The sequence below is a fragment of the Arabidopsis thaliana genome, chromosome 2 (assembly GCF_000001735.4).
Source record: "Arabidopsis thaliana chromosome 2, partial sequence".
Lineage (NCBI taxonomy): Eukaryota > Viridiplantae > Streptophyta > Magnoliopsida > Brassicales > Brassicaceae > Arabidopsis > Arabidopsis thaliana.
Window position 1 is genome coordinate 19,664,970 of NC_003071.7, and position 24,307 is coordinate 19,689,276.

General features: G+C 40.7%; 9 protein-coding genes and 1 non-coding gene across 27 annotated transcripts; 6 read left to right on the top strand and 4 right to left on the bottom strand.

Moving 5' to 3' along the window:
- Positions 1 to 20: 20 nt before the first annotated feature.
- Positions 21 to 2,223, bottom strand: AT2G48080 (oxidoreductase, 2OG-Fe(II) oxygenase family protein). Its single transcript, NM_130375.3, has 6 exons — positions 1,641 to 2,223; positions 1,266 to 1,383; positions 1,077 to 1,178; positions 881 to 990; positions 642 to 796; positions 21 to 571 (listed from the first exon to the last, which is right to left on the bottom strand). Exons 1-6 carry the CDS (start codon positions 2,121 to 2,123, stop codon positions 223 to 225), a joined length of 1,317 nt encoding a protein of 438 aa, NP_182329.2. The 5' UTR covers positions 2,124 to 2,223; the 3' UTR covers positions 21 to 222.
- Positions 2,224 to 3,962: 1,739 nt separating this feature from the next.
- On the bottom strand, positions 3,963 to 5,228 carry AT2G48090 (uncharacterized protein; the record flags this gene model as incomplete). 2 transcript variants are annotated; one of them, NM_001337292.1, is made up of 1 exon in its annotated part: positions 3,963 to 5,228. In NM_001337292.1, one exon carries the CDS (start codon positions 4,884 to 4,886, stop codon positions 4,251 to 4,253), a length of 636 nt encoding a protein of 211 aa, NP_001324915.1. In that variant the 3' UTR covers positions 3,963 to 4,250. The 2 variants fall into 2 exon arrangements, with proteins under 2 accessions (NP_001324915.1, NP_566123.2); NM_130376.2 differs by having other exon boundaries at positions 4,090 to 4,814.
- Positions 5,229 to 5,408: 180 nt separating this feature from the next.
- Positions 5,409 to 8,323, top strand: AT2G48100 (Exonuclease family protein). Of its 8 annotated transcripts, NM_001337296.1 has the most exons (9): positions 5,586 to 5,721; positions 5,839 to 5,859; positions 6,207 to 6,316; positions 6,416 to 6,573; positions 6,667 to 6,806; positions 6,950 to 7,146; positions 7,223 to 7,411; positions 7,481 to 7,561; positions 7,650 to 8,323. In NM_001337296.1, the coding sequence occupies exons 3-9, from the start codon at positions 6,276 to 6,278 to the stop codon at positions 7,876 to 7,878; spliced, it is 1,035 nt and encodes a 344-aa protein (NP_001323899.1). In that variant the 5' UTR covers positions 5,586 to 5,721; positions 5,839 to 5,859; positions 6,207 to 6,275; the 3' UTR covers positions 7,879 to 8,323. The 8 variants fall into 8 exon arrangements, with proteins under 8 accessions (NP_566124.1, NP_001323898.1, NP_001323900.1 ...); NM_130377.4 differs by lacking the exon at positions 5,839 to 5,859 and having other exon boundaries at positions 5,409 to 5,721; NM_001337293.1 differs by having other exon boundaries at positions 5,531 to 5,859.
- On the top strand, positions 8,324 to 14,742 carry REF4 (reduced epidermal fluorescence 4). The gene is made up of 14 exons (NM_130378.5): positions 8,324 to 8,678; positions 8,875 to 8,985; positions 9,153 to 9,497; positions 9,800 to 9,966; positions 10,072 to 10,163; positions 10,243 to 10,299; positions 10,468 to 10,826; positions 10,901 to 10,960; positions 11,247 to 11,333; positions 11,581 to 11,695; positions 11,833 to 11,994; positions 12,090 to 12,750; positions 12,935 to 13,141; positions 13,399 to 14,742. The coding sequence occupies exons 1-14, from the start codon at positions 8,401 to 8,403 to the stop codon at positions 14,523 to 14,525; spliced, it is 3,828 nt and encodes a 1,275-aa protein (NP_566125.4). The 5' UTR covers positions 8,324 to 8,400; the 3' UTR covers positions 14,526 to 14,742.
- Positions 14,743 to 14,760: 18 nt separating this feature from the next.
- On the top strand, positions 14,761 to 16,577 carry PAC (pale cress protein (PAC)). 2 transcript variants are annotated; one of them, NM_130379.2, is made up of 7 exons: positions 14,761 to 15,006; positions 15,085 to 15,161; positions 15,232 to 15,426; positions 15,502 to 15,588; positions 15,665 to 15,715; positions 15,878 to 16,057; positions 16,137 to 16,577. In NM_130379.2, the coding sequence occupies exons 1-7, from the start codon at positions 14,901 to 14,903 to the stop codon at positions 16,380 to 16,382; spliced, it is 942 nt and encodes a 313-aa protein (NP_182332.1). In that variant the 5' UTR covers positions 14,761 to 14,900; the 3' UTR covers positions 16,383 to 16,577. The 2 variants fall into 2 exon arrangements, with proteins under 2 accessions (NP_182332.1, NP_001078079.1); NM_001084610.1 differs by having other exon boundaries at positions 15,250 to 15,426.
- A 90-nt stretch (positions 16,578 to 16,667) lies between these two features.
- On the top strand, positions 16,668 to 17,437 carry AT2G48121 (ribonuclease III family protein). Of its 2 annotated transcripts, NM_001202849.1 has the most exons (3): positions 16,668 to 16,738; positions 16,931 to 16,960; positions 17,191 to 17,422. In NM_001202849.1, exons 1-3 carry the CDS (start codon positions 16,711 to 16,713, stop codon positions 17,358 to 17,360), a joined length of 228 nt encoding a protein of 75 aa, NP_001189778.1. In that variant the 5' UTR covers positions 16,668 to 16,710; the 3' UTR covers positions 17,361 to 17,422. The 2 variants fall into 2 exon arrangements, with proteins under 2 accessions (NP_001189778.1, NP_001189777.1); NM_001202848.2 differs by lacking the exon at positions 16,668 to 16,738 and having other exon boundaries at positions 16,848 to 16,960; positions 17,057 to 17,437.
- A 49-nt stretch (positions 17,438 to 17,486) lies between these two features.
- AT2G48130 (Bifunctional inhibitor/lipid-transfer protein/seed storage 2S albumin superfamily protein) lies at positions 17,487 to 21,087 on the bottom strand. Of its 6 annotated transcripts, none has more exons than NM_001337299.1 (5): positions 20,684 to 21,028; positions 20,510 to 20,608; positions 19,175 to 20,421; positions 18,741 to 18,863; positions 17,487 to 18,129 (listed from the first exon to the last, which is right to left on the bottom strand). In NM_001337299.1, the coding sequence occupies exons 1-3, from the start codon at positions 21,006 to 21,008 to the stop codon at positions 20,294 to 20,296; spliced, it is 552 nt and encodes a 183-aa protein (NP_001324925.1). In that variant the 5' UTR covers positions 21,009 to 21,028; the 3' UTR covers positions 17,487 to 18,129; positions 18,741 to 18,863; positions 19,175 to 20,293. The 6 variants fall into 6 exon arrangements, with proteins under 6 accessions (NP_001324925.1, NP_001324926.1, NP_001318446.1 ...); NM_001337298.1 differs by having other exon boundaries at positions 17,487 to 17,897; positions 17,990 to 18,129; positions 18,741 to 20,421; NM_001337297.1 differs by having other exon boundaries at positions 17,540 to 17,897; positions 17,990 to 18,863; positions 20,684 to 21,087.
- Positions 21,088 to 21,363: 276 nt separating this feature from the next.
- EDA4 (Bifunctional inhibitor/lipid-transfer protein/seed storage 2S albumin superfamily protein) lies at positions 21,364 to 22,695 on the top strand. 2 transcript variants are annotated; one of them, NM_130381.3, is made up of 4 exons: positions 21,364 to 21,797; positions 21,879 to 21,905; positions 22,140 to 22,196; positions 22,282 to 22,695. In NM_130381.3, the coding sequence occupies exons 1-4, from the start codon at positions 21,473 to 21,475 to the stop codon at positions 22,473 to 22,475; spliced, it is 603 nt and encodes a 200-aa protein (NP_566127.1). In that variant the 5' UTR covers positions 21,364 to 21,472; the 3' UTR covers positions 22,476 to 22,695. The 2 variants fall into 2 exon arrangements, with proteins under 2 accessions (NP_566127.1, NP_001189779.1); NM_001202850.1 differs by having other exon boundaries at positions 21,440 to 21,797; positions 22,145 to 22,196.
- On the top strand, positions 21,988 to 22,070 carry MIR5650. Its single transcript, NR_140622.1, has one exon. It is a non-coding gene; the product is annotated as a microRNA ath-MIR5650 precursor (primary transcript).
- Positions 22,696 to 22,861: 166 nt separating the features above from the next.
- On the bottom strand, positions 22,862 to 24,260 carry GPX4 (glutathione peroxidase 4). Of its 2 annotated transcripts, NM_130382.2 has the most exons (6): positions 24,077 to 24,260; positions 23,900 to 23,976; positions 23,771 to 23,832; positions 23,562 to 23,680; positions 23,256 to 23,423; positions 22,862 to 23,172 (listed from the first exon to the last, which is right to left on the bottom strand). In NM_130382.2, the coding sequence occupies exons 1-6, from the start codon at positions 24,128 to 24,130 to the stop codon at positions 23,140 to 23,142; spliced, it is 513 nt and encodes a 170-aa protein (NP_566128.1). In that variant the 5' UTR covers positions 24,131 to 24,260; the 3' UTR covers positions 22,862 to 23,139. The 2 variants fall into 2 exon arrangements, with proteins under 2 accessions (NP_566128.1, NP_001324284.1); NM_001337302.1 differs by having other exon boundaries at positions 23,900 to 24,260.
- Between the last annotated feature and the right edge of the window lie 47 nt (positions 24,261 to 24,307).

The following is a 24,307-nucleotide window of genomic DNA, read 5'->3' on the forward strand; positions in this document are numbered from 1 at the left end:
AAAGATTTTTAATACAAATAGTGAATCATGTAACAACAGTAGATGATGTAGCATAATACCCTAATCTTCGTTCTATAAAATTGACCAAATAAAAGGAAAGCAAAATGTTAGGAAGAAACAAGAAAAACCCACTAAACTCTCAAGTGTACAACCAAAAGACTCTGCTTTAAAAAAAAAAAGTAAAGGAAAAAGAAAGAGCTTCCGTGTGTGACACTTTCCAACTCAACTCACTCCTATCTCTGGCGACGATGACTCACTATCTGCCACTGACTTTGATGATGACAAGAGACGCAGCCTCTGGACACGCGGCGGGAGATGCTTGGCTGGTTTTCTTGACACTGGCGGTGTCCACGGCAAGAAAACTCCAGTGCCAGCGTCTAGCCTCTTGGGCGCCGGAGCTAGCATCACCAGAGGAGAAGGGGTGCCTGGTCTCCATAGGGTGGGCGGCGGCTGGACCTTACCGGAGTCCGGTTTGAGTTTGAAGAAGGTGATTGCGACTCTTTTGTTGGGCGAGGGACACATTACATGCCTAGCCATATCTGCACTGTTACCCCTCATCACCAGCAACGACCTGCGAGATTCATTTTCTGATTAGAAAGAAAACTCGGATACAATCAACATCGGGGGAGTGTTTCCATTACCCTTCCTTAAGTGGGAGAGTGAGTGAGCCTCTGAAGTTGCCATCGTTATCGACCCCGAGTCTGTGCCCAAACACCATGGTTGATTCAGACAAGACAAGAGTGGATATGGGTTGATCCACGTGAGGAGGTTTCTGAAATGGTTGAGAGTGTTCGTCCTGAAAACAATCCCAAACCTTAGCTGGAAGGAAGGATCGAGAGATGGTGATCTGGATTCTGGAAATGGAAGTGTAAGTAAGTACCTCATCGAAGAAGTTGATCACACAGCCATTTGGTCGTTTGTATTCAGGAATCAGACGCCATTGAAGAAGATGGTCGATAACACTTTGGACAAGGGTTGGGATAGGTTCCACTGCAAGGACGGGTTATAAATTAGGAGATGGTATGTATATGTCTAGAAATAGCGGAAGCACCAAGTCCCTGCCTTGTTGTCATTACCAGAGTGTTCATCCGTGGTGTTGCCGAAAATAGGAACTCCAAGCTGAAGAAGCTCTCTTTTGGTTCCCTTGGTGTTCTTGTTGAACAGAACGAAGGTCTCCCCTGCATTTGAGATGAGAGAAACTTACTCTCGTGTGTAAGGTTTATGAAAGAAAAAAAGACGGAATTAAATTCAAAGGATAAAATCACCTGAAAGTTGGTGATTCCGACCAGCCTCTCGGAGCTGATTAATAGAATCCAGAAGCTTGGAGAGTTGAGGTCGAGTGAAGACATCTTGGTAGAGTTTAAGGCCTTTGACAACATTGGCCTGCGAGATAGAGGAGCAACCACGCAGTCTTCTTAGTCATGGAAACAATTAATGAAGCAAATTCAATATCCATCGGGACGACGAGATTACACACTAAGGAATGAGTAATGATGATTGATAGGATCTAATAAGCCTTTAAATATATATATATATATATATATGTTGTTTCAGTAGTACGTAGTTACTAAACAATCAAACCTCAGATGTGTTTTTTAAAAGCAAGTCTGCAGCTTTGGTAAAGAGGATGATGAACTTGCCGTATGTCCTCTAACATGTTCCTTGGCCGAGAAACGCTTGGACTGCTTGAGGAGTGAGGCTCCTCGTGATTCACATTCGTCCTCGTGCTTACAACAGATGGAGAGGGTTTCTTCTTCCCGGGATCCTCCATCAGTGATGTCGCTGGAGGGAGAATCATCGTCGTGGTCGTCGTCGAGATGATGATGAAAGCCTTTAGCCAAATGTTGTTGTAGCTGGAGGGTGACTTGAGAGATGGAATGGTACTTCTGCATCTGGAGGACAGGGATCCAGTTGAGCCTGCGGCGATGAAGGGCTGCCATGACAGACTCGTATTGAGCGGATCCGCCGGAGGCCTGCATAAGGTGAGCGCAGAGAGCATCGATGATGGCGTTGGCGGCCGCAAACTCGCCGCGAAACCAAGTGAGCATGGCGTCCTTGGCGGCGGAATCGGACAAAAGAACAACGGGAGGGTGAAGAGGAGGAGAAGCCGGCGTTTCAGCCATCAGTTAACGAAAGAATGGGATCGGAGGAGGTTTTGGGGGGTTTAAGGGCTTGAATGCTTTGTTGGATACTAAAATTTGTAATAATAAATGTTTCTTTGGTTTTGGTTTAGCCACAAAATTAATAATACAAGTAAAAAGCTCTAGGCATGGATGATGTTTAAATATAGGTAGGGGGGGGGGAGGGACAAACTCAACTCGACTCGACTCCATCGTAATTATTGACTAAACCATAACTTAAAAAAATAAAATTAAGTTGGAGGAAAGTGAGGAGAACAAGTCCTTCGATCGAGTCTGTTGTGGCCATATCATTTAGCTTTCTTCTTCCCACATTGCCCCTCAGGAGAAGAGTCCTCTCGCTTGCCGGAAAAGACAAAAATCTCTTTCTTTTCTCTACTAGGCCGTTTTCGTTCGTATCATCCATCCATCCATCCATGGTTACAGAGATGCATGGTTTGGAACTAATTATCTACCATAACTGGCCTTGCCTCTCTCTATATATCTTTATTATTGTCTCCTAATCTGCTATAATATGACTGCCTCTCTCTCTTTCGTAATTTTCACGGTTCCAAAACATTTTCCTACGTTTTTTTTACTCAATTAAAGAAAGATTCAAGACCTGTTGCAATTTTTCTACACCTTTTTCTAATCATCCATAAAGTCGACTTCCCTCTACGTTTTCCACGTGTAGGTAGTAAACTTTTCTTTTCTCAATATATAAAACTCTTTTTTTTATGTATGAAGAGCACAATGAGTTCACCAGATAAATAAATAAAGCGATTTTGATTGGTCTCTCTGTCACTGAGGGGTCATTGATTTGTTCGTAATTTTTGTGCCTGCCTTTTGTAAGGGCATTGACGATAGATACTGAGTGAACGAACAGACAAATTATATATAGACTATACATTTGTTAATTATAGATTAGGATTTATACAACTCAGAGAGTAATTATATAATAAAATGATCCAGCCACTGTGAGTAACGTGAGGCCTTCTTGAGTCATCATGACTCACCTATCGTGCCACCGTCCAGTGCCTCGCTTACACCATGTCGACTACTTGATTTATCAAACCAAATTATTCCCGATTGCTCATAATAAAATGTAGGAAACAAAACATTAATTTGTCTGCGTTTGCTAAATTGTAAAATAGTCTAAACACTAGGCGTCCTCGAGTTTTTTTCTTCCTTTTCAAACCAGTTTGGTAACGTCAGATTTAGTTGACATATGAATGTAGTTTTATTACTTAATTTGAATTTAAATTGCATAAGGGCCAATCATGAGATTCGTCGTATTCATTTTTGTTTTTAATTTAAATATACGATCGATTTTGTCTATTGTGCATATTATGCATCTGCTGGAGTCAAACTTGACTCTTGATCGTCGGAAAGGGACTTCTCCATTTATGTATTATAATGGACGTAAACAAAAATTGTGAGTTATCGACACAACTTCAGAAACACCTCTCATTTATGGTATATTGTGAATAAACGAATAAGTTATCCATTGGAAAAATTAAATCAGTAGCTAGTAGAAACATATATGAAAAAATATACTGCGACAGACAGTATATTAACTGGGAAAGGAGAAAAACCGAGAAAGAAAAGAAATTGTCAAAGGAAATCAATCGTATTTAATTAAGAAAAGGAAATCTCAACTGAATCTGCCCTTTTTTGGTTAAGGGGGCTTCAGATTAAAAAAGAGTTATCGCTTCATAATGAATGAATGAATATTCAGTACAGGTCACGACGTCATGTTACGTACGACTAAAACCGCCCATTTTCAGAATCAGAGCCGATCGGGGTATTGTTTAATAACGGATTTAACGATCGTGCATGTCATTTCGTTATAATTCCAAGCTTTCTCATCATTATCATTTTATTATCATCTTTATCAACTTAAACAGACTCTTCTTTGGCGGCCCATTCACAGCCCATATAATGATTCTTAAGAAAAGAAACCACTCGCTACCGATGTAACAACAAAATTATTAAAATGATCACTAGTATTATAGTTTTCATTAAAACGACAAATCCATGTCCGTACTTGTCAACACACACCACAAAACATATACATATATATCAATCTCTCAGGCCAGAGGATTATTCAAATCATTAATTTGTCGAAATCCATCACTTGAAAGTCGGGTTAGCACGAGCAATGGTGGAAGAGGAACTGAGCTTCATCTTTGCCTTCTTTATGTACTCAGAGAACTGATCTGATGATCTCCGGCCACTACTACCTACGTGAGAGATAGGCACATGGTGGTGAAGATGATCATGACGTGTCTGATCTGTTTCATCACTTGTCTCCCACGCATCCTCCTTCATCATATCACCGACATTCGTCATCGCCCTTATCTTCAGCTTCGCTTTCTTTATATACTCGGTGAACCTCTCGTCCGTTTTGATCGTAGTATCCACTCGAGCGATCACCGGTTCCACCTTTGTAATGGGTTTGGCTGCCCTAGGCCTAGCCGATGTCTCTGCAAATTTGACGCGAACAGCCTCTGCTGGTGAAGATTTGGTGGAGATGCGACGAACGGTTCGGACAGGACTAGTCACTGCTCTGAAGATCTTCTCGCACACTCTGTTTTCTTGCTTCTTCTTGCTACTACTCTGTGATGATGAGTTCTTTGCCATGGATGTCACCTTGGGAAGTACTAAAGGTGATCTGTGCAGAGAAGATAGTGACATTAACGAGCTTTTTATAATGCAAAATCTATGTGATTTTATCTTTGTTAATTGCAGAATAACGTGTTTCAACATGCAACAAGCGAAGAAATTACAACTTGTTGAAAAGAGGAAAGTTGGAAACTTTTACAAGTTTTTCAAAAAAGGAAGAGTGATGTTAGAAAGGGATCGGATTCTGATTCCACTATGTTTTCTTTCTTTCTTTCTTCTTCGTTGTTTTTGTTTCGGATTGTTACGTTCCTGTCAGGATTTGAGAATCATGCATCAGCTGTCACTCCTCTCAGGAGGGGGAGATTATATCTACTTGTAACATACTAATCTTCCAATAAATAAGCACTTCACATATTATTAAAATACAGTAGATTCTCATAATTAGGCCATTTTCCATAAGCTTTTGTTTACTTATTTCAATCCACTAGTATGCTTTTCACATTATTCTTTTCCTGCAATTTAGCATGAATCATGTATGCAATTTAGCATGAATCATATATATGAAACGGGGGTTTACTAAAACTCTATACATAAATTTCTAAAACTCTAACCCACTCCAACCCGGTTTTTTCTGTTCGGGTATCGGGTCCGGTTTTTTTTTCGCAGGCCCTAATTAAGACATTCAAGAAAACAAGAAGAAGCATAAGAAGAGGCCTAAATGCCCAGAGAATTAAACAAATGGGCCTTTAACAATATTTTAAACAACACTGAACAATAGATGAGATCTCAACTTCGAAAAGCTAAAGCCTTAATATAAAACCAAACATCAATCTCTCGCCGTTAAGGTTACATCTGTCGCCGCCGCTGAGACCGCCACTTAAGGCCGTCTCCTCCGCTCTATCCATATCCAAAACAGCTATAAAGATAAACTTCCAGAGCTTGGTGAAGGAGCAGCAACCCTAGTTTTCAATCCCTAAAGGTGAAGTTTTTGTTCTTCTTTTTCTTTGATTCTACTCTTTTTTCGTCACAATAGCGCAGTAGCGATCTGGGTTGGCGTTTTTATTGACGGATTTTGGTGGGTTTGGGTTCGTGTTAGATTTTACTTTCACAGATTCAGGTATGTATTTGATCTTATTTAGCTTTGGTAATACTCAAACCAACTAGTATTTGATCTTAATTAGGTGACGTTGATATTTTGTGTGTTGTGGGTCAATCATCCACTCTAGGTTGATCTGCGTCTATGTTTAGTCCTAATTTTGAAGAATCATTCTAATTGCTGATGTTTATTTATGACAATTTTATGTCTTACTTCGAATTTAGCTAAGATAATAAATCTAGACGAGTGCCTTTATAAACAGTTTATGTATGAACAATGCTTCGCTTGTGGGATTGTTGATTTCACTACATTTGATTAAGAATGTACATACTATTACAAATGTTATCGATTAAAAACGTCATTTTCAGATATTAGTTCTCCAGCGAGTTGACACAAAACCCGATTACGTTTCATCCGGCGACTCGCTTTGATATTCCATGGATTCTCAGTTGAATCCTTCCAAGAGACGCAAGATAAGGTTCGCGTCTCTCATCTTTTCCCCAGTTTTTTTTCTTATTCGAATCACTTAAGGCTTGAGAAATTAGTGGTTAGGGTGTGTAAATTGCGTTTGATATAGTGTCAGGCACAGATGCGTTGCGTGCTATAAGATGTTCAATAGACGAGAACACCTCGTTGAGCACATGAAGATTTCCTACCACTCACTTCACCAGCCTCGCTGTGGGGTTTGCCTCAAGCACTGTAAATCCTTCGAATCCGTGAGGGAACACCTTAACGGTATGTTTGTATTTGTATTCGTTTTCCACCACACATCGTATGAATATGGTGGTTGTTGATGTTTGTTTGATTCCGTCTTTCCAACTATTTCAGTTCCAGACCATCTTTCCAAAGGAAACTGCAAAGCCATTTTCACTAAACGAGGCTGTACTCTCTGTCTTCAAATCTTTGAGGAGGCCTTTGCTCTCGCCGAGCATAAAAACAAGTGTCACCTCTCCCCACCTCGTCCTCTTGTAAGTTTTGTTGGGAATTATTTAGATAATGTGGACTATATATGCTCTGCCGCCTCCAATATTCCCGAGTCTATTCTTTCTGATTATTGAAATATCAGCAGTTTTCCCCTTAAATGATCTGATTAGTGCTTTATTCATATCAGGGAACATCTACCCAAAGGAATCCTTCTAGTTCACTTGCTGGTTCACGTCTCAAGGCTATGGCACTTGACTGTGAAATGGTTGGTGGTGGTGCTGATGGGACTATTGATCAGTGCGCATCGGTTTGCCTGGTTGACGATGACGAGAATGTGATCTTCTCCACTCACGTTCAACCACTGCTCCCTGTCACCGATTACAGGTTCTGCTTGTGGACCATTTGTGCTTGTTTTGTTTTATAATTCTTCCTTTTAAATCTCACCCCGCCTCATGTTCAGGCACGAGATAACTGGATTGACTAAGGAAGATTTGAAGGATGGTATGCCACTTGAGCATGTACGAGAGAGAGTTTTTTCGTTCTTGTGCGGTGGACAGAATGATGGGGCTGGAAGGCTTCTTCTTGTTGGTCATGACCTTAGGCATGATATGAGTTGCTTGAAGCTTGAATACCCTAGCCATTTGTTGAGGTAACTAACTGACCCGTTTTTGTTGACTCTTTGCTTGAAATCTAATGTAATTGCTATGCTTCACCTCAGAGACACAGCAAAATACGTGCCGTTGATGAAGACAAATCTTGTAAGCCAATCGCTCAAGTACCTCACAAAGTCATATCTCGGGTAAGTTATGCTTGGGCTTTGATTTGTTGACATTGGATTATGAAAACTTGGAACATGAGATAGAAACTGGTTTTGTTTGTATGTGTAGATACAAGATCCAGTGCGGGAAGCACGAGGTTTACGAGGACTGTGTATCTGCGATGAGACTGTACAAGAGAATGCGGGATCAAGAGCATGTTTGTAGTGGAAAGGCAGAAGGGAATGGTCTGAACTCGCGGAAACAGAGCGATCTAGAGAAGATGAATGCGGAAGAGCTGTACCAAAAATCAACGTCAGAGTACCGGTGCTGGTGCCTTGACCGACTCAGCAATCCATGAAATGAAATCCCAATTTCTCTTTTAAAAGAAAGCTCCTTCTCTTCCTCCCTTAAGTCTCTTTTTGTTCGATGGGAGGATTAAGAAGACTTGTTAAGAGCTTTTCCGGCTAGTTTTTGGATAATCAAATATGATATGGCTTCATTCAACAACAACTCTCCCTTTGGGAACTCGTATAAAAAGTTACTACTTAAGCTTCAAATCTGTGTAACTAAAATGGATAAAGTCTGATGCATCTGAGGTCTTGGAATCTGTTGCTCATAGTTGTGGATACCAGCAACATCAAACATTATTACTTGTTTACCAAACCCACTCTCAGCTTCCATTTCATCAGTTTGAAGTCAAGTGGATAAAAAGACTGTCTACATAACTCAAATACTGTAGTATTATATTCACATATAAATGAGAAATTGACATTTCCTCTAGAAAAAGAAAAGCAATCGTGTGAGAAGAAACAAGTAAAAGGCTGAGGAAGAAGACGACTATTAGTCCCCGTCGAACTTGTTTCTCCCGGTCGTCCAACAAATGGCTCCGTCGGAGTTCCAACCGAGTCTCTGGGAATCGGTTACGTCGCTGATTAGGTCAGCCCAGGAGAAGAACGTGGATCCGCTTCATTGGGCTCTTCAGCTTCGCTTGACCCTCGCGTCTGCTGGAATCTCCCTTCCCTCTCCGGACCTCGCTCAATTCCTCGTCACCCACATCTTCTGGGAAAATCACTCTCCTCTTTCATGGAAGCTTCTCGAAAAAGCTATATCCGTCAATATTGTCCCTCCCCTACTTGTCCTCGCCCTTCTCTCCCCAAGGTAACAATGAGTCGTCCGTCTACTAATTGCTCTTCTAATGGTTCTCATCATTTATGCTACTTGTTGAAATATTCCCCTCAAGCTGTCTGTAATAGGCTCATTGCCGTTGGGTTATCACTTTTCTTTTTCTTTTTATCACCAGGCTCATGTACAAGATCACTACAGTTTTTAATTCTTTATGGTTTGGTAATTTTAGGGTAATCCCAAACAGAAAGCTTCATCCCGCAGCCTATAGGCTCTATATGGAACTCCTCAAGAGACATGCATTCTCATTCATGCCTCTAATCAGAGCACCAGGATATCACAAGTGAGTTCCTTATCTCAGTTAAACCTTGTTTTCTCCAAAAAAGTTATTTATTTTTGGCAGTGTAATAAGATATTAATGTAAAAGTTTTTACATGCGTAATCATAATGCTAATTTTTCTTCTCCTAGTTTGTAAAATGCATACTAATGTTGTTGTTACAAATGAACAGAACAATGAATTCCATCGATGATATCCTCCATCTTTCTGAAACCTTTGGTGTCCAAGATCAAGAACCGGGAAGTATTCTCCTTGCATTTGTCTTCTCCATTGTCTGGGAGCTACTTGATGCATCCCTAGACGAGGAAGGGCTTTTAGAACTGACATCTAATAAGAGATCTAAATGGCCAAGCAGCCCACACGACATGGATTTAGACGGGCTGGAAAATTCTGTGAAGAGAAATGAAAACCATGATGCACTAGAGAAAGCAAACACTGAAATGGCTATCGAGCTAATCCAAGAATTTTTGCAGAATAAAGTCACATCGAGGATTCTTCATTTGGCAAGTCAAAACATGTAAGACCTTTTAACTAGCACCCCTTATTTTTCTCTAGTTGTCTGATTTTTTTCATTGTAGACACTGCTGGCCCCATGAGCTTGATTTCTTGCAAATGAATTTAAATTGTAACAATTTCTTCAGATTAATTTCTCAACCAAGCCCTCTAAGTTTCCTTTCTCTTCAGGGCAACACACTGGGAAGATTTCAGTCAGCGCTTTAGAGTACTGGCAACCAAATCAATGACAGTGAGGAAATCAAAACATATTAATCCAGAAGCCCTAACACAGCTGGCATATCATACACGAAAATTTCTTGAAAGGGAGAGCAAGACCATCCCTCGAGGAGAATTTCATGCGATTGTCTCCTCTGGTTCTAAGTTAGCATTGACCAGTGATTCTGCACTTTGGTTGCCCATTGATCTTTTCTTCGAAGACATAATGGATGGGACACAAGCTGCAGCAGCTAGCGCTGTTGAAAATCTAACCGGTTAGAAGATTTATCTCTATTTTTCGTTCGTGCATTTCTTCTCTCGTACTCATCTACATATTTATTATTATGGGCTTTATTTTCAACACAAGCAAACAATTGCAGGTCTTGTAAAAGCATTGCAAGCAGCTAATAGTACATCATGGCATGATGCCTTTCTAGCTCTATGGTTAGCAGCCTTACGCCTTGTGCAAAGGGTAGGTATCTATTCCGACAATACTAAGAATTTTAAGCTCTTAGCGGTAGGGTAGGTTGTTCTGGTCTTGGTGCTTTTAGGAGAATCTATGTCTGCGTTATTGCTTTTTCATGCATATGTTGGAAATATTATCTGAAGTAAGTACTAACATGTGTGAGGCACCCACTTCTGTTGCACATATAAACTTATGCATGATTCATAATTAGAAGGTCATATTATGAGAACGTCGAGCGTTATGAATATTTTAAATTTCTGAGTCACATACTTCTTTAAGTCTACTGACAAATATATGTTGTAATTTGAAGGAAAGAGATCCAATCGAGGGTCCTGTGCCCCGCACCGACACTTTTCTTTGTGTATTACTTTCTGTCACTCCACTTGCAGTTGCCAATATTATCGAAGAAGAAGAAAGTCAGTGGATTGATCAAACTTCGTCTAGTCCAAGCAACCAGTGGAAAGAGAAAAAAGGAAAATGTCGACAAGGATTAATTAATAGCTTACAACAACTTGGTGATTATGAAAGCTTGTTGACACCACCTCGTTCTGTACAGTCCGTTGCCAATCAAGCTGCTGCTAAAGCAATTATGTTCATCTCCGGCATTACAAATAGTAATGGATCCTATGAAAATACAAGCATGAGCGAATCTGCAAGTGGCTGCTGTAAGTAAACTTGCTATTTATTTTTTGCTCTTTCAATGTTAAACTGATCCAGCATTCTGGTTTTGAATTTTGATCAAGAGTGCGGTTTTCCTTGTTTACTCTAAAGATGTTTGTTGTTATGGGTGTGTATCTGCTCTGGTTTTATTTGTGGTTGTGACGGCTTAGGGTTCTTCATTGTAGATGTTTGTTAGTTTTCTCTCTAGTGCCATGCTATTTTGCTTGTTCTTCCTCGTCATTTTAGACTATTAACTGTGTATTTGAATGTGACTGGTTTTGTAATTGTGACATGTGTTGGCACAGCTGGTAACATGCGCCATCTGATAGTGGAAGCTTGTATCTCCAGAAATCTGTTGGACACATCTGCATATCTCTGGCCAGGCTTTGTAATTGGGGGAACCAATCAAGTTCCTCAAGTTATACCCAGTAACATTTCTTGTTGGTCTCTAGTGATGAAGGGTTCTCCTCTAACACCGTCATTGACAAATTCACTAATCACAACTCCAGCTTCTAGGTATGTTACATCTATGATCGATCTCTGTTTATGTTTCTCTTTAGGACATTAGTTTAAACGGGGCATTGATAGAAAAAATACAATATTTCAAGTTTGCATGTTTAAATTAAAATAGCAATTTCAATTACTAGAGCCTGTTTTTTAGTTGACTATTGTCTATTTCCAAGACTCTGTAAGTGGAGTTCTCCGTTTTTTTAACCTTCCCAGCTGTAAAGCAACTGAATTAAGCTCATTAATGTTATGGAAGCTTAGCAGAGATTGAAAAGATGTACGAGGTTGCAACTACTGGTTCAGAAGATGAGAAGATAGCCGTGGCTTCTATTCTCTGTGGAGCATCTCTGTTTCGTGGTTGGAGCATACAGGTATGTTTGGCACTTAGATTCAACTTCTGTGATCTTCTTTTTCTAGAAAGTTTTATTGCTCCCATTGCTCCACCTCAGATCTTCTTTCTGCAGCCTCCTCATCTCTTATGGTTAACCCGATCTCTGATTAATATCAGGAGCATGTTATTATCTTCATTGTAACTTTACTTTCGCCTCCGGCTCCAGCTGATCTTTCTGGGAGTTATAGCCATCTAATCAATTCTGCGCCGTTTCTTAATGTTCTTCTTGTCGGGATATCACCCATAGATTGTGTTCACATTTTCTCATTGCACGGGGTGGTAGGTTTTACTTTTCCTCTTCAACTTGTGTTATTTGACAATGAACGAAGAATGTTCTGTTTTCAATGGGTTAGTATTTATGCTTCTTTTGCCAGGTCCCATTACTTGCTGGTGCTTTGATGCCAATATGTGAAGCGTTTGGCTCCGGCGTTCCAAACATTACGTGGACTCTCCCGACTGGCGAATTAATCTCCTCTCATGCTGTTTTCTCCACTGCATTTACACTTCTTCTGAGGCTATGGAGATTTGATCACCCACCACTAGATTACGTCTTGGGAGATGTTCCCCCGGTGGGCCCTCAACCCAGCCCTGAGTATCTGTTGTTAGTAAGAAATTGCCGTCTGGAATGTTTTGGAAAGTCCCCAAAGGATCGCATGGCACGTCGAAGATTTTCGAAAGTGATAGATATCTCTGTGGATCCCATCTTCATGGATTCATTCCCCAGACTGAAACAGTGGTACCGGCAGCATCAGGAATGTATGGCTTCAATTCTCTCTGAACTAAAGACAGGAAGCCCAGTGCATCACATTGTCGATTCCCTCCTTAGCATGATGTTCAAGAAGGCAAACAAAGGTGGTAGTCAGTCACTGACCCCATCTTCAGGGAGCAGTAGTTTATCTACTTCTGGAGGTGATGACTCGTCTGATCAACTCAAGTTACCTGCATGGGATATCTTGGAAGCGGCMCCGTTTGTGCTTGATGCTGCTCTAACTGCTTGTGCTCATGGATCACTCTCTCCCCGGGAACTAGCAACAGGTTTGTCCATTCCCTGAAACTATAGAAAGTGTTATCTGCTTAATGACAAGGGGATACTTACCTACATCTGACGATCATAAGCTATTTTATTGTCTTACTGTCTGGATGCATCATAAACGCTACTTCAGAAGGTAGCTAATAGTTGGGTGGGCGAGATCTTAATCTGTCCCTTGATTTGTTTCAGGTCTTAAAATCTTGGCTGATTTTCTGCCGGCAACACTTGGAACCATGGTTAGCTACTTTTCTTCGGAAGTAACACGAGGTCTGTGGAAGCCCGTTTCCATGAACGGAACTGACTGGCCTAGTCCTGCTGCAAATTTAGCAAGCGTTGAGCAACAGATAGAGAAGATCTTAGCAGCTACTGGCGTTGACGTACCAAGGCTTCCAGCAGGTAATGCTTTTCTTCTCTAAGGATAATGGATATTCTCAGGTGTCCAGGGGTTTTGTCATGAAAGATTAGAACCTTAGATGCAGTCATGGCAGTCCCGGATAACATGTCCCTGGAGGGTCTTGCTTAGATTTGTAAACAATTGTGATATCTATAAAACTGAAACTGCGGAGAAAGTGTGAAAAGAACATGCTGGAAGAAACGAATACAATGATTATGCTGAAAAAACTCTCATAGTTTACACACGTCTGTCTTTGCAGATGGAATCTCTGCGGCTACACTTCCCTTGCCTCTCGCTGCACTAGTGAGCCTTACTATAACCTACAAGCTTGACAAAGCAACAGAGCGCTTCCTTGTACTTGTAGGACCGGCCTTAGACTCCCTTGCTGCTGCTTGCCCCTGGCCCTGCATGCCTATTGTGACATCGCTGTGGACCCAGAAAGTGAAGCGCTGGAGCGACTTTCTTATCTTTTCAGCCTCCAGAACTGTGTTCCACCACAACAGAGATGCTGTTATTCAGCTCCTCAGAAGCTGCTTCACTTGCACCCTTGGTCTAACACCTACTTCCCAACTCTGCAGCTATGGGGGAGTGGGTGCACTCCTTGGCCATGGCTTTGGGTCCCGTTACTCTGGAGGAATTTCCACAGCTGCCCCAGGAATCTTGTACATAAAAGTGCACAGATCGATCAGAGATGTCATGTTCCTGACAGAAGAAATCCTGTCTCTTCTGATGTTCTCTGTGAAGAGCATTGCCACGAGGGAGCTACCAGCAGGGCAAGCAGAGAAATTGAAGAAAACGAAAGATGGGTCGAGGTACGGGATTGGGCAGGTTTCACTTTCTTTAGCAATGAGACGTGTCAAGCTGGCAGCTTCCCTGGGAGCCTCTCTGGTGTGGATCTCCGGTGGCCTAAACCTGGTTCAGGCACTGATCAAGGAGACATTACCGTCTTGGTTCATCTCGGTTCACGGAGAAGAAGATGAGTTGGGAGGTATGGTTCCGATGCTAAGAGGCTATGCTTTAGCCTACTTTGCAATCCTGAGCAGTGCATTTGCCTGGGGAGTGGACTCCTCATATCCTGCATCAAAACGTCGGCCAAGGGTTCTGTGGCTGCATTTGGAGTTTATGGTGAGTGCCTTGGAAGGGAAGATATCACTGGGCTGTGATTGGGCGACATGGCAAGCTTACGTGACAGGCTTTGTGAGCCTGATGGTGCAATGCACGCCGGCTTGGGTGCTAGAGGTGGATGTTGAAGTAATAAAGAGACTAAGCAAAAGTCTGAGGCAGTGGAACGAGCAAGACTTGGCTCTGGCTCTGCTTTGTGCCGGCGGCCTTGGGACAATGGGTGCAGCTACAGAACTCATTGTGGAGACTTGCCATCAACATTAGCTTGACGTCTTTCAACTTTCTTTTCTCGACTAATCTAAACTGTGATCATGATCACTTTTGTTCCTGAGATTAGCTCTCTCTTTTTTTTTTTTGTTTGTCTATATTGTATATTATATTTATTATTTAGAGCAACATGATTCGCTATGTGTCACAGACACTGACTGGGGAAACAACATTAGATTATGAAAGGAAATGAAGCCAAGATTTTTCAGATTTCTTTGAGACATTTTTCAATTGAGCTACTAGTACTAAGCTACACCACGGGGTTTAATTTGTGAAATCCGAAACTAGGGAGACTAAATCCGAATAGATATAGATAGCCTAAGGGATTCGGGGCTGCAACAAAATCACTCCCACTCACTGCGAAGCTCGACTATGGCGGCGACGTCGCTGGTTCTGACGTGCGCATCCCCTCTATTCAGCAGCCCTCGGGTTATTTCTGCTACGAAGAAGCTGACTACAGAGTTGTCGATTTCTACAGGTCAGTTTCGCGGGGTTTAATTTGTGAAATCCAAAATTAGTTTGTTTCATCTAAAATGATCCTCTGCCGATGTCTCAGCTAAATTCCGAAGAAGATGCTCGGGAAACAATGATGAAGTGCTTCTAGAAGGAATGCCACCGGAGTATTACGATGATGTTCGTCTCCTCATCCTTTTTTTGTCTCTCAGTCTGATTTTTTCTAAGTCGGTTGGTTTTTTGATACCAGGAATGGCAAGCTCGACAGAGAGAGAAGACCAAAGAACTGCGGCGGATGCAGCGGGAGGAAGAAGAAGAAGAGGAGAGAAAGATTGAAGAATACCGTGAAATTGGCACGAGGTTGAAGGAATTTCCCGAGCAAGACTTAAGGAAAGCCAGAAAGCTCGTCTCCAGCTTCATCAGAGCTGCCGAGGAAGTCGAAGAGGTAAAAATCAAAGTCCCCTTCCTTCCTTATACAAGCAGGCAATTATTATTATTATGTATAAGACAATTTCTGTAGAGAATTGAAGAAGCAGCCGAGAAAGGAGAACTTGACGAGCTTGTCCTCATGATCATATGGAACCGGCTTGACCTTGCTAGGCGCGATGTAACATTTTTTTCCTTGTGAGTTATGCGTTTTCATGATGAAATGTTCCCTTAGATCCTGTGTTGCTTACTTTCAGGATGAGAAGGACGCCATCAGAAGTCTTGATCTTTTGTATAGAAGAGTCGAGGTAATTGTTTCTCTTCATTCTTTTCTATGCTATAAGATCTTGAGCTGCTGATGCTTTATATCACCATCTTCAAACTTACTCATTTGTCAAGGAAGATTATCAACTCGTATTAGTCAGCTTTAGGTGAAAGTGAATCCTTATATCGGGTGTTTCTCTATCCAGACAGAGATCTTAAAACGGCAAGCAAGTCCTGCAATGAAACTGCTGAATGATCTTCTAAATATGCATGATGGCTTTGAAGACGATGCTTGGCTCAAGGACTGCAGAAAACGAATGGCTGAGACCTTCCCCCGAGAAGACCCCTTCAGCATTCTAATGCCACCGGGATTCGACATTGATATGGTGCGTCCCTTTTTCTCTTTTTTGTTTTTTTTTATTGATAAAAACCTCTCAACAGCAAGAATCAATGCTGTGTTTGTAGCATCAAGGACAGTTGCGACCGCCCATTGAGACTGAGACAGACAACACCCTTCTGAGAGTAGACTTTGTAAGAGAAGTGGATGCACTGCTACAGGAAGTGAGGATAGAGGAAGACGCTACAACTGGTAGCAAAGGAGAAGGGCTTGATCCTGAAGCTATAGCACTTAAGTTTAAGCAACAGGAGAAGCAACGAACCATCCGCCAAATTGAAGCCATTCTTGATTTAGCCCTCAACTTGAAGTGGTAGGCAGTTAACTAGAATATCAATCTATACGCCATAATAATTTTTTTAAGATAGACCCTAGAGTTAGATTGATTCAGGCGTTTTTGTTTAGAAATGAATGGAGTCTAAATAATAGGTTTTGGCTAAAAATTCCAAATCCAAATGTTGCTGACTATCTCTCTGCTCATAGTCTCCACCACAATCATCTCTTCCTCTTTCAAAGTATAGTATGGCCTTTACTTTTCCGGTTCCACGATACACTCCGCCAGTCTCCTAACAGCTCCTCAACCACCGCTCTGTGTCCAGACGGTGGAGGGAGGGGACATTGATAAATTTCGGTCTGGGAGCTGATATGGACGTGAGAAGCTTGACCGAAGAAGGTAGAGGTTAAAAAAACATTTTCCGATGATACAAGTAAAACGACTGATTTCTGGATCTCAGATCAAAAAAACCCGTATAAATGGGCCATGTTGAGCCACTAATGGGCCTCAATACTATGAGATTTTAAGTGACAGCTCTGCTTCTTGCATCCTTCAAAGCATAAGTTTGAACACCCGCGGTTTTGTTTTGAGCGGCTGGAATATGTAGGACAGAAGATACAGGTGAGGATAACGATCTCTCATCTTAAAAGATCAAAAGAACGGTTCTTTTCTTTCTTTCTTTTTTTTAACCCGATTTTTCGTCTTGGGATCATGCAGGACATAGCAATGGCTGAACGTTTTGGACGCACCAGGGAAGTGGTTGCAAGAGAAGCATAGATGTCTATTAATGAACAAATTCTGCGGCCGGTATCTTAGAGAAAAACGTCTTCACAACTTTATAATATACTCAGAGGAGGTTCATGATCGGTATGAACATAACCGGAGACTTAGGAATCCGGCGACAACCGCTGTTCAACAAGCCATTCACGGCCTCGCCTACACCATCTACGGGAAACCCGATGTTCGGCGGCTCATGTTTGAGGTTTTCGACTTCGAACAAATCCAACCTAAAGCTGTCTGAAAATCGAAGCTGTCTCTCTCATTTGTCTAATGTCTTTTAGTATACTACTGGGTTTGATTTATGTAGTTAAATACTTCATTACCTTTGGTGAAAAGTTGAAAACTTTAAACTAGCAAAATGAGTTTCATCAGTATAATCTTAGGTTCATCAGTTTCAAATTTGTTGCTACCAATTCAAAGAGCTTCTTCTTATGGTTGCATACCTTGAGAAGAGAAACTGAATGTTGTGAGTAAAGTTTCTTCTTAAGGTATTTTGTAGTTTCCAGGTCTGCAAGTGAGTAAAGCTCCTGGTTAAATCCATGTATGAGCTGCATCTCCCCACTTGAGCTCTTCTAAAGCTACCCTCAGCGAATGGAGTTGAAATTGTGTTTAGATGCAACAGGCTCCAATTTAGCTATAATCTGCTCAACAGCGTCTAAAACTGCAGCACCATACATATCAGAGCTCGCAGAAGCAGCAGTAGGTGACGCGTTAGGAACCTATTAAGAGGCAATCAAAACGACAAGAGAGCAATAACAGTGTGTGAGGCATTTGGAACCTATTAAGAGACCACAAAAGATAAGAGAGAACAATATCAGTTTTGTCTTGGCCAAAAAGTCCACTGAGTGCATGTAACCGAGTTAGATGTACCTTGTATGTGCTTGATTCTGACACAAAAACTGACTAAGGGGAATGACACAACCTTTTTATGCAAATCCTTGACCCATTTCAACACCTCCATGTGTCACCAAAACAGTCCCATTGGTGCAAACATGAACAAAAGCACCGGCCTGTAATAATAATATGTGTTGGAGTAAGTATCTTAAAATCCAGATTCTAGATTTGCAAGCAAAGGTAGTGCAATGCTGAGATTTCCAAGAAGCTTTATCTTATTCTTTTAACTTTAAAGTTCCTCGAGAGATGACTAAATTTGAAAAAAAAGGATTCACTTCAAACATGATTCATGAACTTTGTTGTAAATGAATATGACAAATTGTGTGGGAACCATAGCTACACCACACCATGCAATGTGCAGAAGAGAGTGAGATTAATGTGTGATGGGATCTTTGCAGTTGAAAGTTCATCTCCTAAAGTCAAGAAAACATTAACTAACAAAATGAGGACAAACTTTTACCAATTTTCACATTTTTAGAAATATATTCAACTCACTTTGATTTCTTCAGGGGCTCAGCTGAATCTAGTTTTCAATGGTTGCAGAACAAAATGAAAATGAAAATTTTAGTATCTCAAAATCTAGTTTCTATTTTTTTTTGGTGACATTAATCAATGATTTCAAAATAACCAAAAACCTCAGAATAAACTCAATTGCATCTTAAAACCACACAACTTTCATAACTGAAGAATGACGAAAAACAAAATAATAGAGGAGGAGCATCACTACTATTTTCATTTTTTTAGCCAATCAGAGTGCACTAGACAACGCCCACTCGCACCAATCTCGCGTCACGCGCTCCAGACCACGCCCACTCGCACGAACCTCGCGTTGAGCGCGTGTGGTCGATTTCTGTAGGGGTAAACCCACAAAATCATGCCTATTTTACATTTACTCGCTTTGTTTCTAAAACAGCCTCGAGTGAACTTTTTTTTTTTTTTTTTCTCAAAACCGTATTAATTCTAATGCAAACCGAACCAAAATCAATTTTCATTTCAAAACTATGTAAACCAAACAGAAATCACATGTAATTTCAAAACCATGAACGCCGAACCGAAATCAATTGTCTTTTCATCAAAACCATGTAAAAGGCTTCTACGATTGTTTTAACTTGCCACTGAAAATAATAATCCTAATTTATCAACAGAGAAATATAGAGATACCAACGAAACTATGGGGATGACAAGTTATCATCATGTCCACATCTCTGTCCAGTGTGAGTTTCACGAGTTGATTTAATAGGTAGCAAGGACCAGAAGCTGCAGCAGCAATGAAAGCTGATCTTGTTTTAAAGCCACCGCCAAGTCTTTTGGTTTTGCATACCGCTTTCACACATTGGAAGACCAAGGAACATGAGACACATATTTCTGCTGACCTATATACGAATCATAAGTAACCACCAATGTTGGCATAAGCAGAGAGTATGAAAACTTTTGTTACTAATTTAACATAAAAACAGTATGATAACAAAATGAATACATGCGTAAACTCTGCTTCTTCTAAGACACATATATACTAAAAGTTCCCCATTTGAGGCTCCATTTAAGAATGAAATTGAACAATTGAGGTTCAAATATTCTTACTTGTCCCAGTCGAACTTTATATGTTTTTGTAATTTATTTCATAATTAAAATTTTGTATCATTTGTCATTTAAAAAGTTTTGTGGTGTTTTATAGGAAGCTGAACCAATAGTGTATTCAGCATGCCGTTGTGCTAGATCCAACACGTTGTCGTCAACCGCCTGCAATACAAAAAGTAAAACCACCACAGAATTAATCCCTCTAGGCAGCTACAAAAAACTTTTTTAGAAATGCCGTTCACCCTATCAATCACTTTTACAGCTAGAACTTAACGGGTCAGTACAAACTTCTTTACTCTTAAAGACTTTGGCTTTGCCGCAACATCTTCTGACGATGAGTTTCCCGCCACTCTTCTCTTCCTCACATTCTCCTCTACTCGCCTTAACTAATCCTTGTGATGCTTCAGTTAATATGTACTATACATAAATGATCCATATTGTAGTAATCGAATATATGATATGAGTAATCAAAGGTATGATAGTAATCAAAGACATGATTCTCTCCTTAATACCCAAAACCACTTTTGTCTAAGGATTTTGCTTTTGAAATGTGGAGTTGTTGTTTCATATGCAACCATAAATTCAGTAATTTATGGCATCAACAAAAAGATAGCAATACAAACAAAAAACATGTCTCGCTTATGATCAATCTGGCACAGCAAGTGAAATGAAATTACCAAATACATGAACTCTCAGAATTGGTTAAAGAAAAGAAGAAGTGCAGACCACCAATACAGCAAACATAAGAAAATGCAGCGGCAAGGGGTCAACATTCCTGCTGGACGAGCCGGTACCAACGGAGGGAACTGTCTTGGAACCACCTCCAACTCCTGTGTACCGATGTGCAAGGAGAATGTATTCAATAAACTAAAATCAACCGTTGATGGTTTGGTGATATATAGTAAGAGGAGTAAGTACCTGAACGAGCACCCGGCAATGAGGTTGGGGTTAGTGTCACATCTGGGGTCTTTTCCGTCGGTGAGGGTGCGGGAGGCTGTGCTGTTGGACCAGTGGCCGCTAATTCACAAACACTGTTATGAGTGAAACAATATTATAACGCATAGGATAGAAAAATATAGTTAGGTGGGATACCGTTGCATTGTGTGAGGGGAGGCGTCTGAATGTTGCAGGCATTGGGGAGCTGCAAGGCCTGTGTGCGGTTAATGTTAAGGCCGATGTTTGGGATCGGACTGTTGACGGCTGAGCAGATGCACTGCGGCGAAGATTTGATGACAGAGTCGAGCCGAGAACAGCAAGGCTGTGAGGGAGTGGTTGAGTTTCCGGTGATGTAGCTGAGGCACGGAGAGAGAGTGGTCAGTGTGCTCACGCATGAACTGCTCGGCTGTGCTTTTGTTACGCTCCATAGAGCCGCCACAAGGGCTACAAATGTGATTGCGTAGCTTCTTCTATACCCCATAATTTGAGTTATTATTGTTCAACTTTGGTGTTTTTGCTTTGGTTTAATTATAGGAGGAACTGACCAGAAAATGTCAAAGAGGCAGGTCTGGTTGGATGACCTACTTTACATGGTTTATATGGCTTTAATTTATCAAACATATCTATGTTCTAGATGCATCCCAATATATACAACGCCACGTAGACATGAACCAGTATACTTTTTCAGAACTAATTAAAGATTGTAATTACTTAAGTTACAAAATTACTAGGAGTATACCAAACTCAGCTACTTTCTCTTTTTATTTGGTTTCTCTTTGTTAATTAATGAAATAAAAAGAAAAATTGTGTGTTGATAAGAGATTGAGAGAAAGGATATTAGTTGGAAGTTGTTGAACTCCAATGCACCCATTTTATCATATATAAAACTGAATAATTGTATATCTATAAAGCATCGTCACCGGAAGATTAAGCAGGCCAATTAAAATGGAAGGCTTAACATTGATAGTAGTGATGATGTCAAGCTTTATGTTGGGAGGGCAAGGTCAGCAGATAAGCACGCCATGCACCTCCTCCATGATCTCTACCTTCACTCCATGTCTCAACTTCATCACCGGAAGCAGCGGCGGTTCCGTCACTCCCACCGCCGGCTGCTGCGACTCCTTGAAGACGTTGACCAACACTGGCATGGGCTGTGCTTGCCTCATCCTCACTGCTAACGTCCCGCTGCCTACTGGCTTCATCAATCGGACTCTGGCGCTTGCTCTACCTCGAGCCTGCAAAATGGGCGGTGTACCTATTCAATGTCAAGGTTTTTAATCTACTATACTCTTTTTTATTTATTAATTTCTCATTTTTTAACACCACGATTGACTCATTGCTTGATTTACAGCTGCGGGGACTCCTCTACCAGCTCCAGGTATACAATGAAAACCGCTAACTAACTATTATACATAACAACAAAGTTTTAGGCTAGTGGTTCTTAAAGCGAGCGCATATAAATTTGTTTTGGATCTTAGATACACATATAGTTTGCTTTTCCTTTATAAACAAACTATATGTGTATCTAAGATTCAAAACAAACTATTTGCATGTGTATATAAGTTCCAGTTGATTCCATGCATAGATTTATATACATATATGTATTGGGCAGGTCAGGTTCCATTTTTGATTGCTCCACCACCTCAGGTGTCTGCTTTTAGCCCGGGAGGTAAGTAATTTAGCTACGACAATCATATTTATTGTTATGCGTTTAAGGTTTAGGGTTTGATTTTCTTTTGGACACACTTGATCAGCGTCCAAGGCGGCGGGGACAACACCAACACAGGCACCTGCACCGGATACTCCCGCGGATGGACCAACGGGACCCACAACTAAATCAGGAATTCGACCCGTAGATCAGCCCATGCAACCCACCGGCCTCGCTCAATCTTCTACTTCTCCATTTCTCCCGTTGCTTTTCATATCTCTTATCCTGTTGAACTTATAAGCCCAATCGACGTGTAAAGTCTTTAACCTGTTATGCATGTGTTGTCAGATATTTTCATTACGAGTTCATTTTTACACATGATTTCAGCAAAAAAAATACTATTTCAATACTCTGATAAATTATTTCAAAAAATGCCTGTCATGCATGTATTTTTCTTCTTCTTTTTTTTGGTTTGCCGCGATATATTGGAAATTTAAAATGTCTAAAATGTCGTTAGCTCTTCTCTTCTGTTTTATTCTTTCTATTATGTGTTCAAATTTCTTGGCTTAACCTAACATGATGGCTAACAGAGTGTTAGATATCATGTTAGGTTATTGAAGATGATGAATAAACGGGGAGATTGGTCGCCATTCTCTATAGAGTGTTTCTTTTTATTTGATATATAGAGTGTTTGGTAATTGGTATACAAATAAAGATGCATCCCTAATTTCTAAAATTAATTATGAGTCGGTGGTGTATCAATCAATAACGATCATTAACTCCGGAACATTAAGAATAGTTTTTGGAAAAAAAATTTGAAAACAGCAACCTACTCTTCCAAAAGGAATTCTTTTTTTATACACTAAACAGAGAAACATGTCCAAAAAGAAATTTCGACATAAAAGCTGCAATTTACATTACAAAATTAACCGTGATTGTTAATTGGCAATCTCGTCTGTTGTTTTCAAGCGTCTTCAAGAGCTTTCTTGATGTCTTTCTGCTAACAAAAGAAGGAAATCGGATCACTGACAATGACAACATTTATTACATGGGTACTTTGGATATATAAAGAACGGATACCTCGATTGATAGCGGTGTAACCATCGTGCCATAACGATCAATCACTAAGCCATCTTTGCCGACCAAGAACTTGGTGAAGTTCCACTTAATTCTGGAACCCAGAAAGGTGGGTTTACTTGCCTTAAGGAATTTATAGATTGGTGCTGCGTTTTGACCGTTTACGCGTACCTAACCCAACATTCACAAATCAAGACTTGTTAAGTGCATGTTTATGAATTTCTTGTTATAAACGAACATACCACAAGTCACAGCAGCCTAACATAATAAGATAATAAACTTGTTCCAAGAGTCTTGATCCCTACGTACCTTTTGGAAAACAGGGTATTCGGCCTTAAAGCGTTCGCAGGCAAATTCATGAGCCTCTTGACTTGTGCCGGGCTCCTGGTATAGAAACTGGTTGCAAGGGAATGCCAAGATCTCAAAATCTGAAAACGAGAGAGCATGAAATGGTAAAACCAACAAAGGAGATGAGCTTGCAACTGCATAACAAAAAAGGCCGTAATATAATCAATGACCTTGGTCCTTGTATTTCCGGTAAAGTTCGGTGAGCTGTGTATAGTTTGTTTCGGTGAAACCGCTGTTTGCGCACAAAACTAAGGATTAGAGGTGAATAAGAAAATAGCAAAAGAACAAAAGAGACGAACCATTTGGAAGCAACATTGACGATGAGGAGGACTTTCCCTTGGTAAATGCTCATATTCAGGTCCTTGCCGGAGCTATCCTAATTCCCAGGAAACAACAGCAACAACAACGATAAGGAATAAACAAATATCACAGCGCCGATGCAACCTCCTCCTCTAGTATGAGCGAAAAGAGAATACCTTTACAGTGAATTGATGGACGGATCTCTCGGGAACCGAAGCAGAAGCACCCATCTCTAGCTATCTCTCTCTCTCTGTCTCTCTAGAGAAATTAGAGGGAAAGACTTTCTCTCACGAGGAACCAACCTTTTATTTAAGGAACCCTCTTTGACCCTTTTTAAAGGGAAAGACTTCCTCCTTGTTTTTCTAGTCTTCTCTCCTTTTTACTTCATTCTTACATAAATGTGAAAT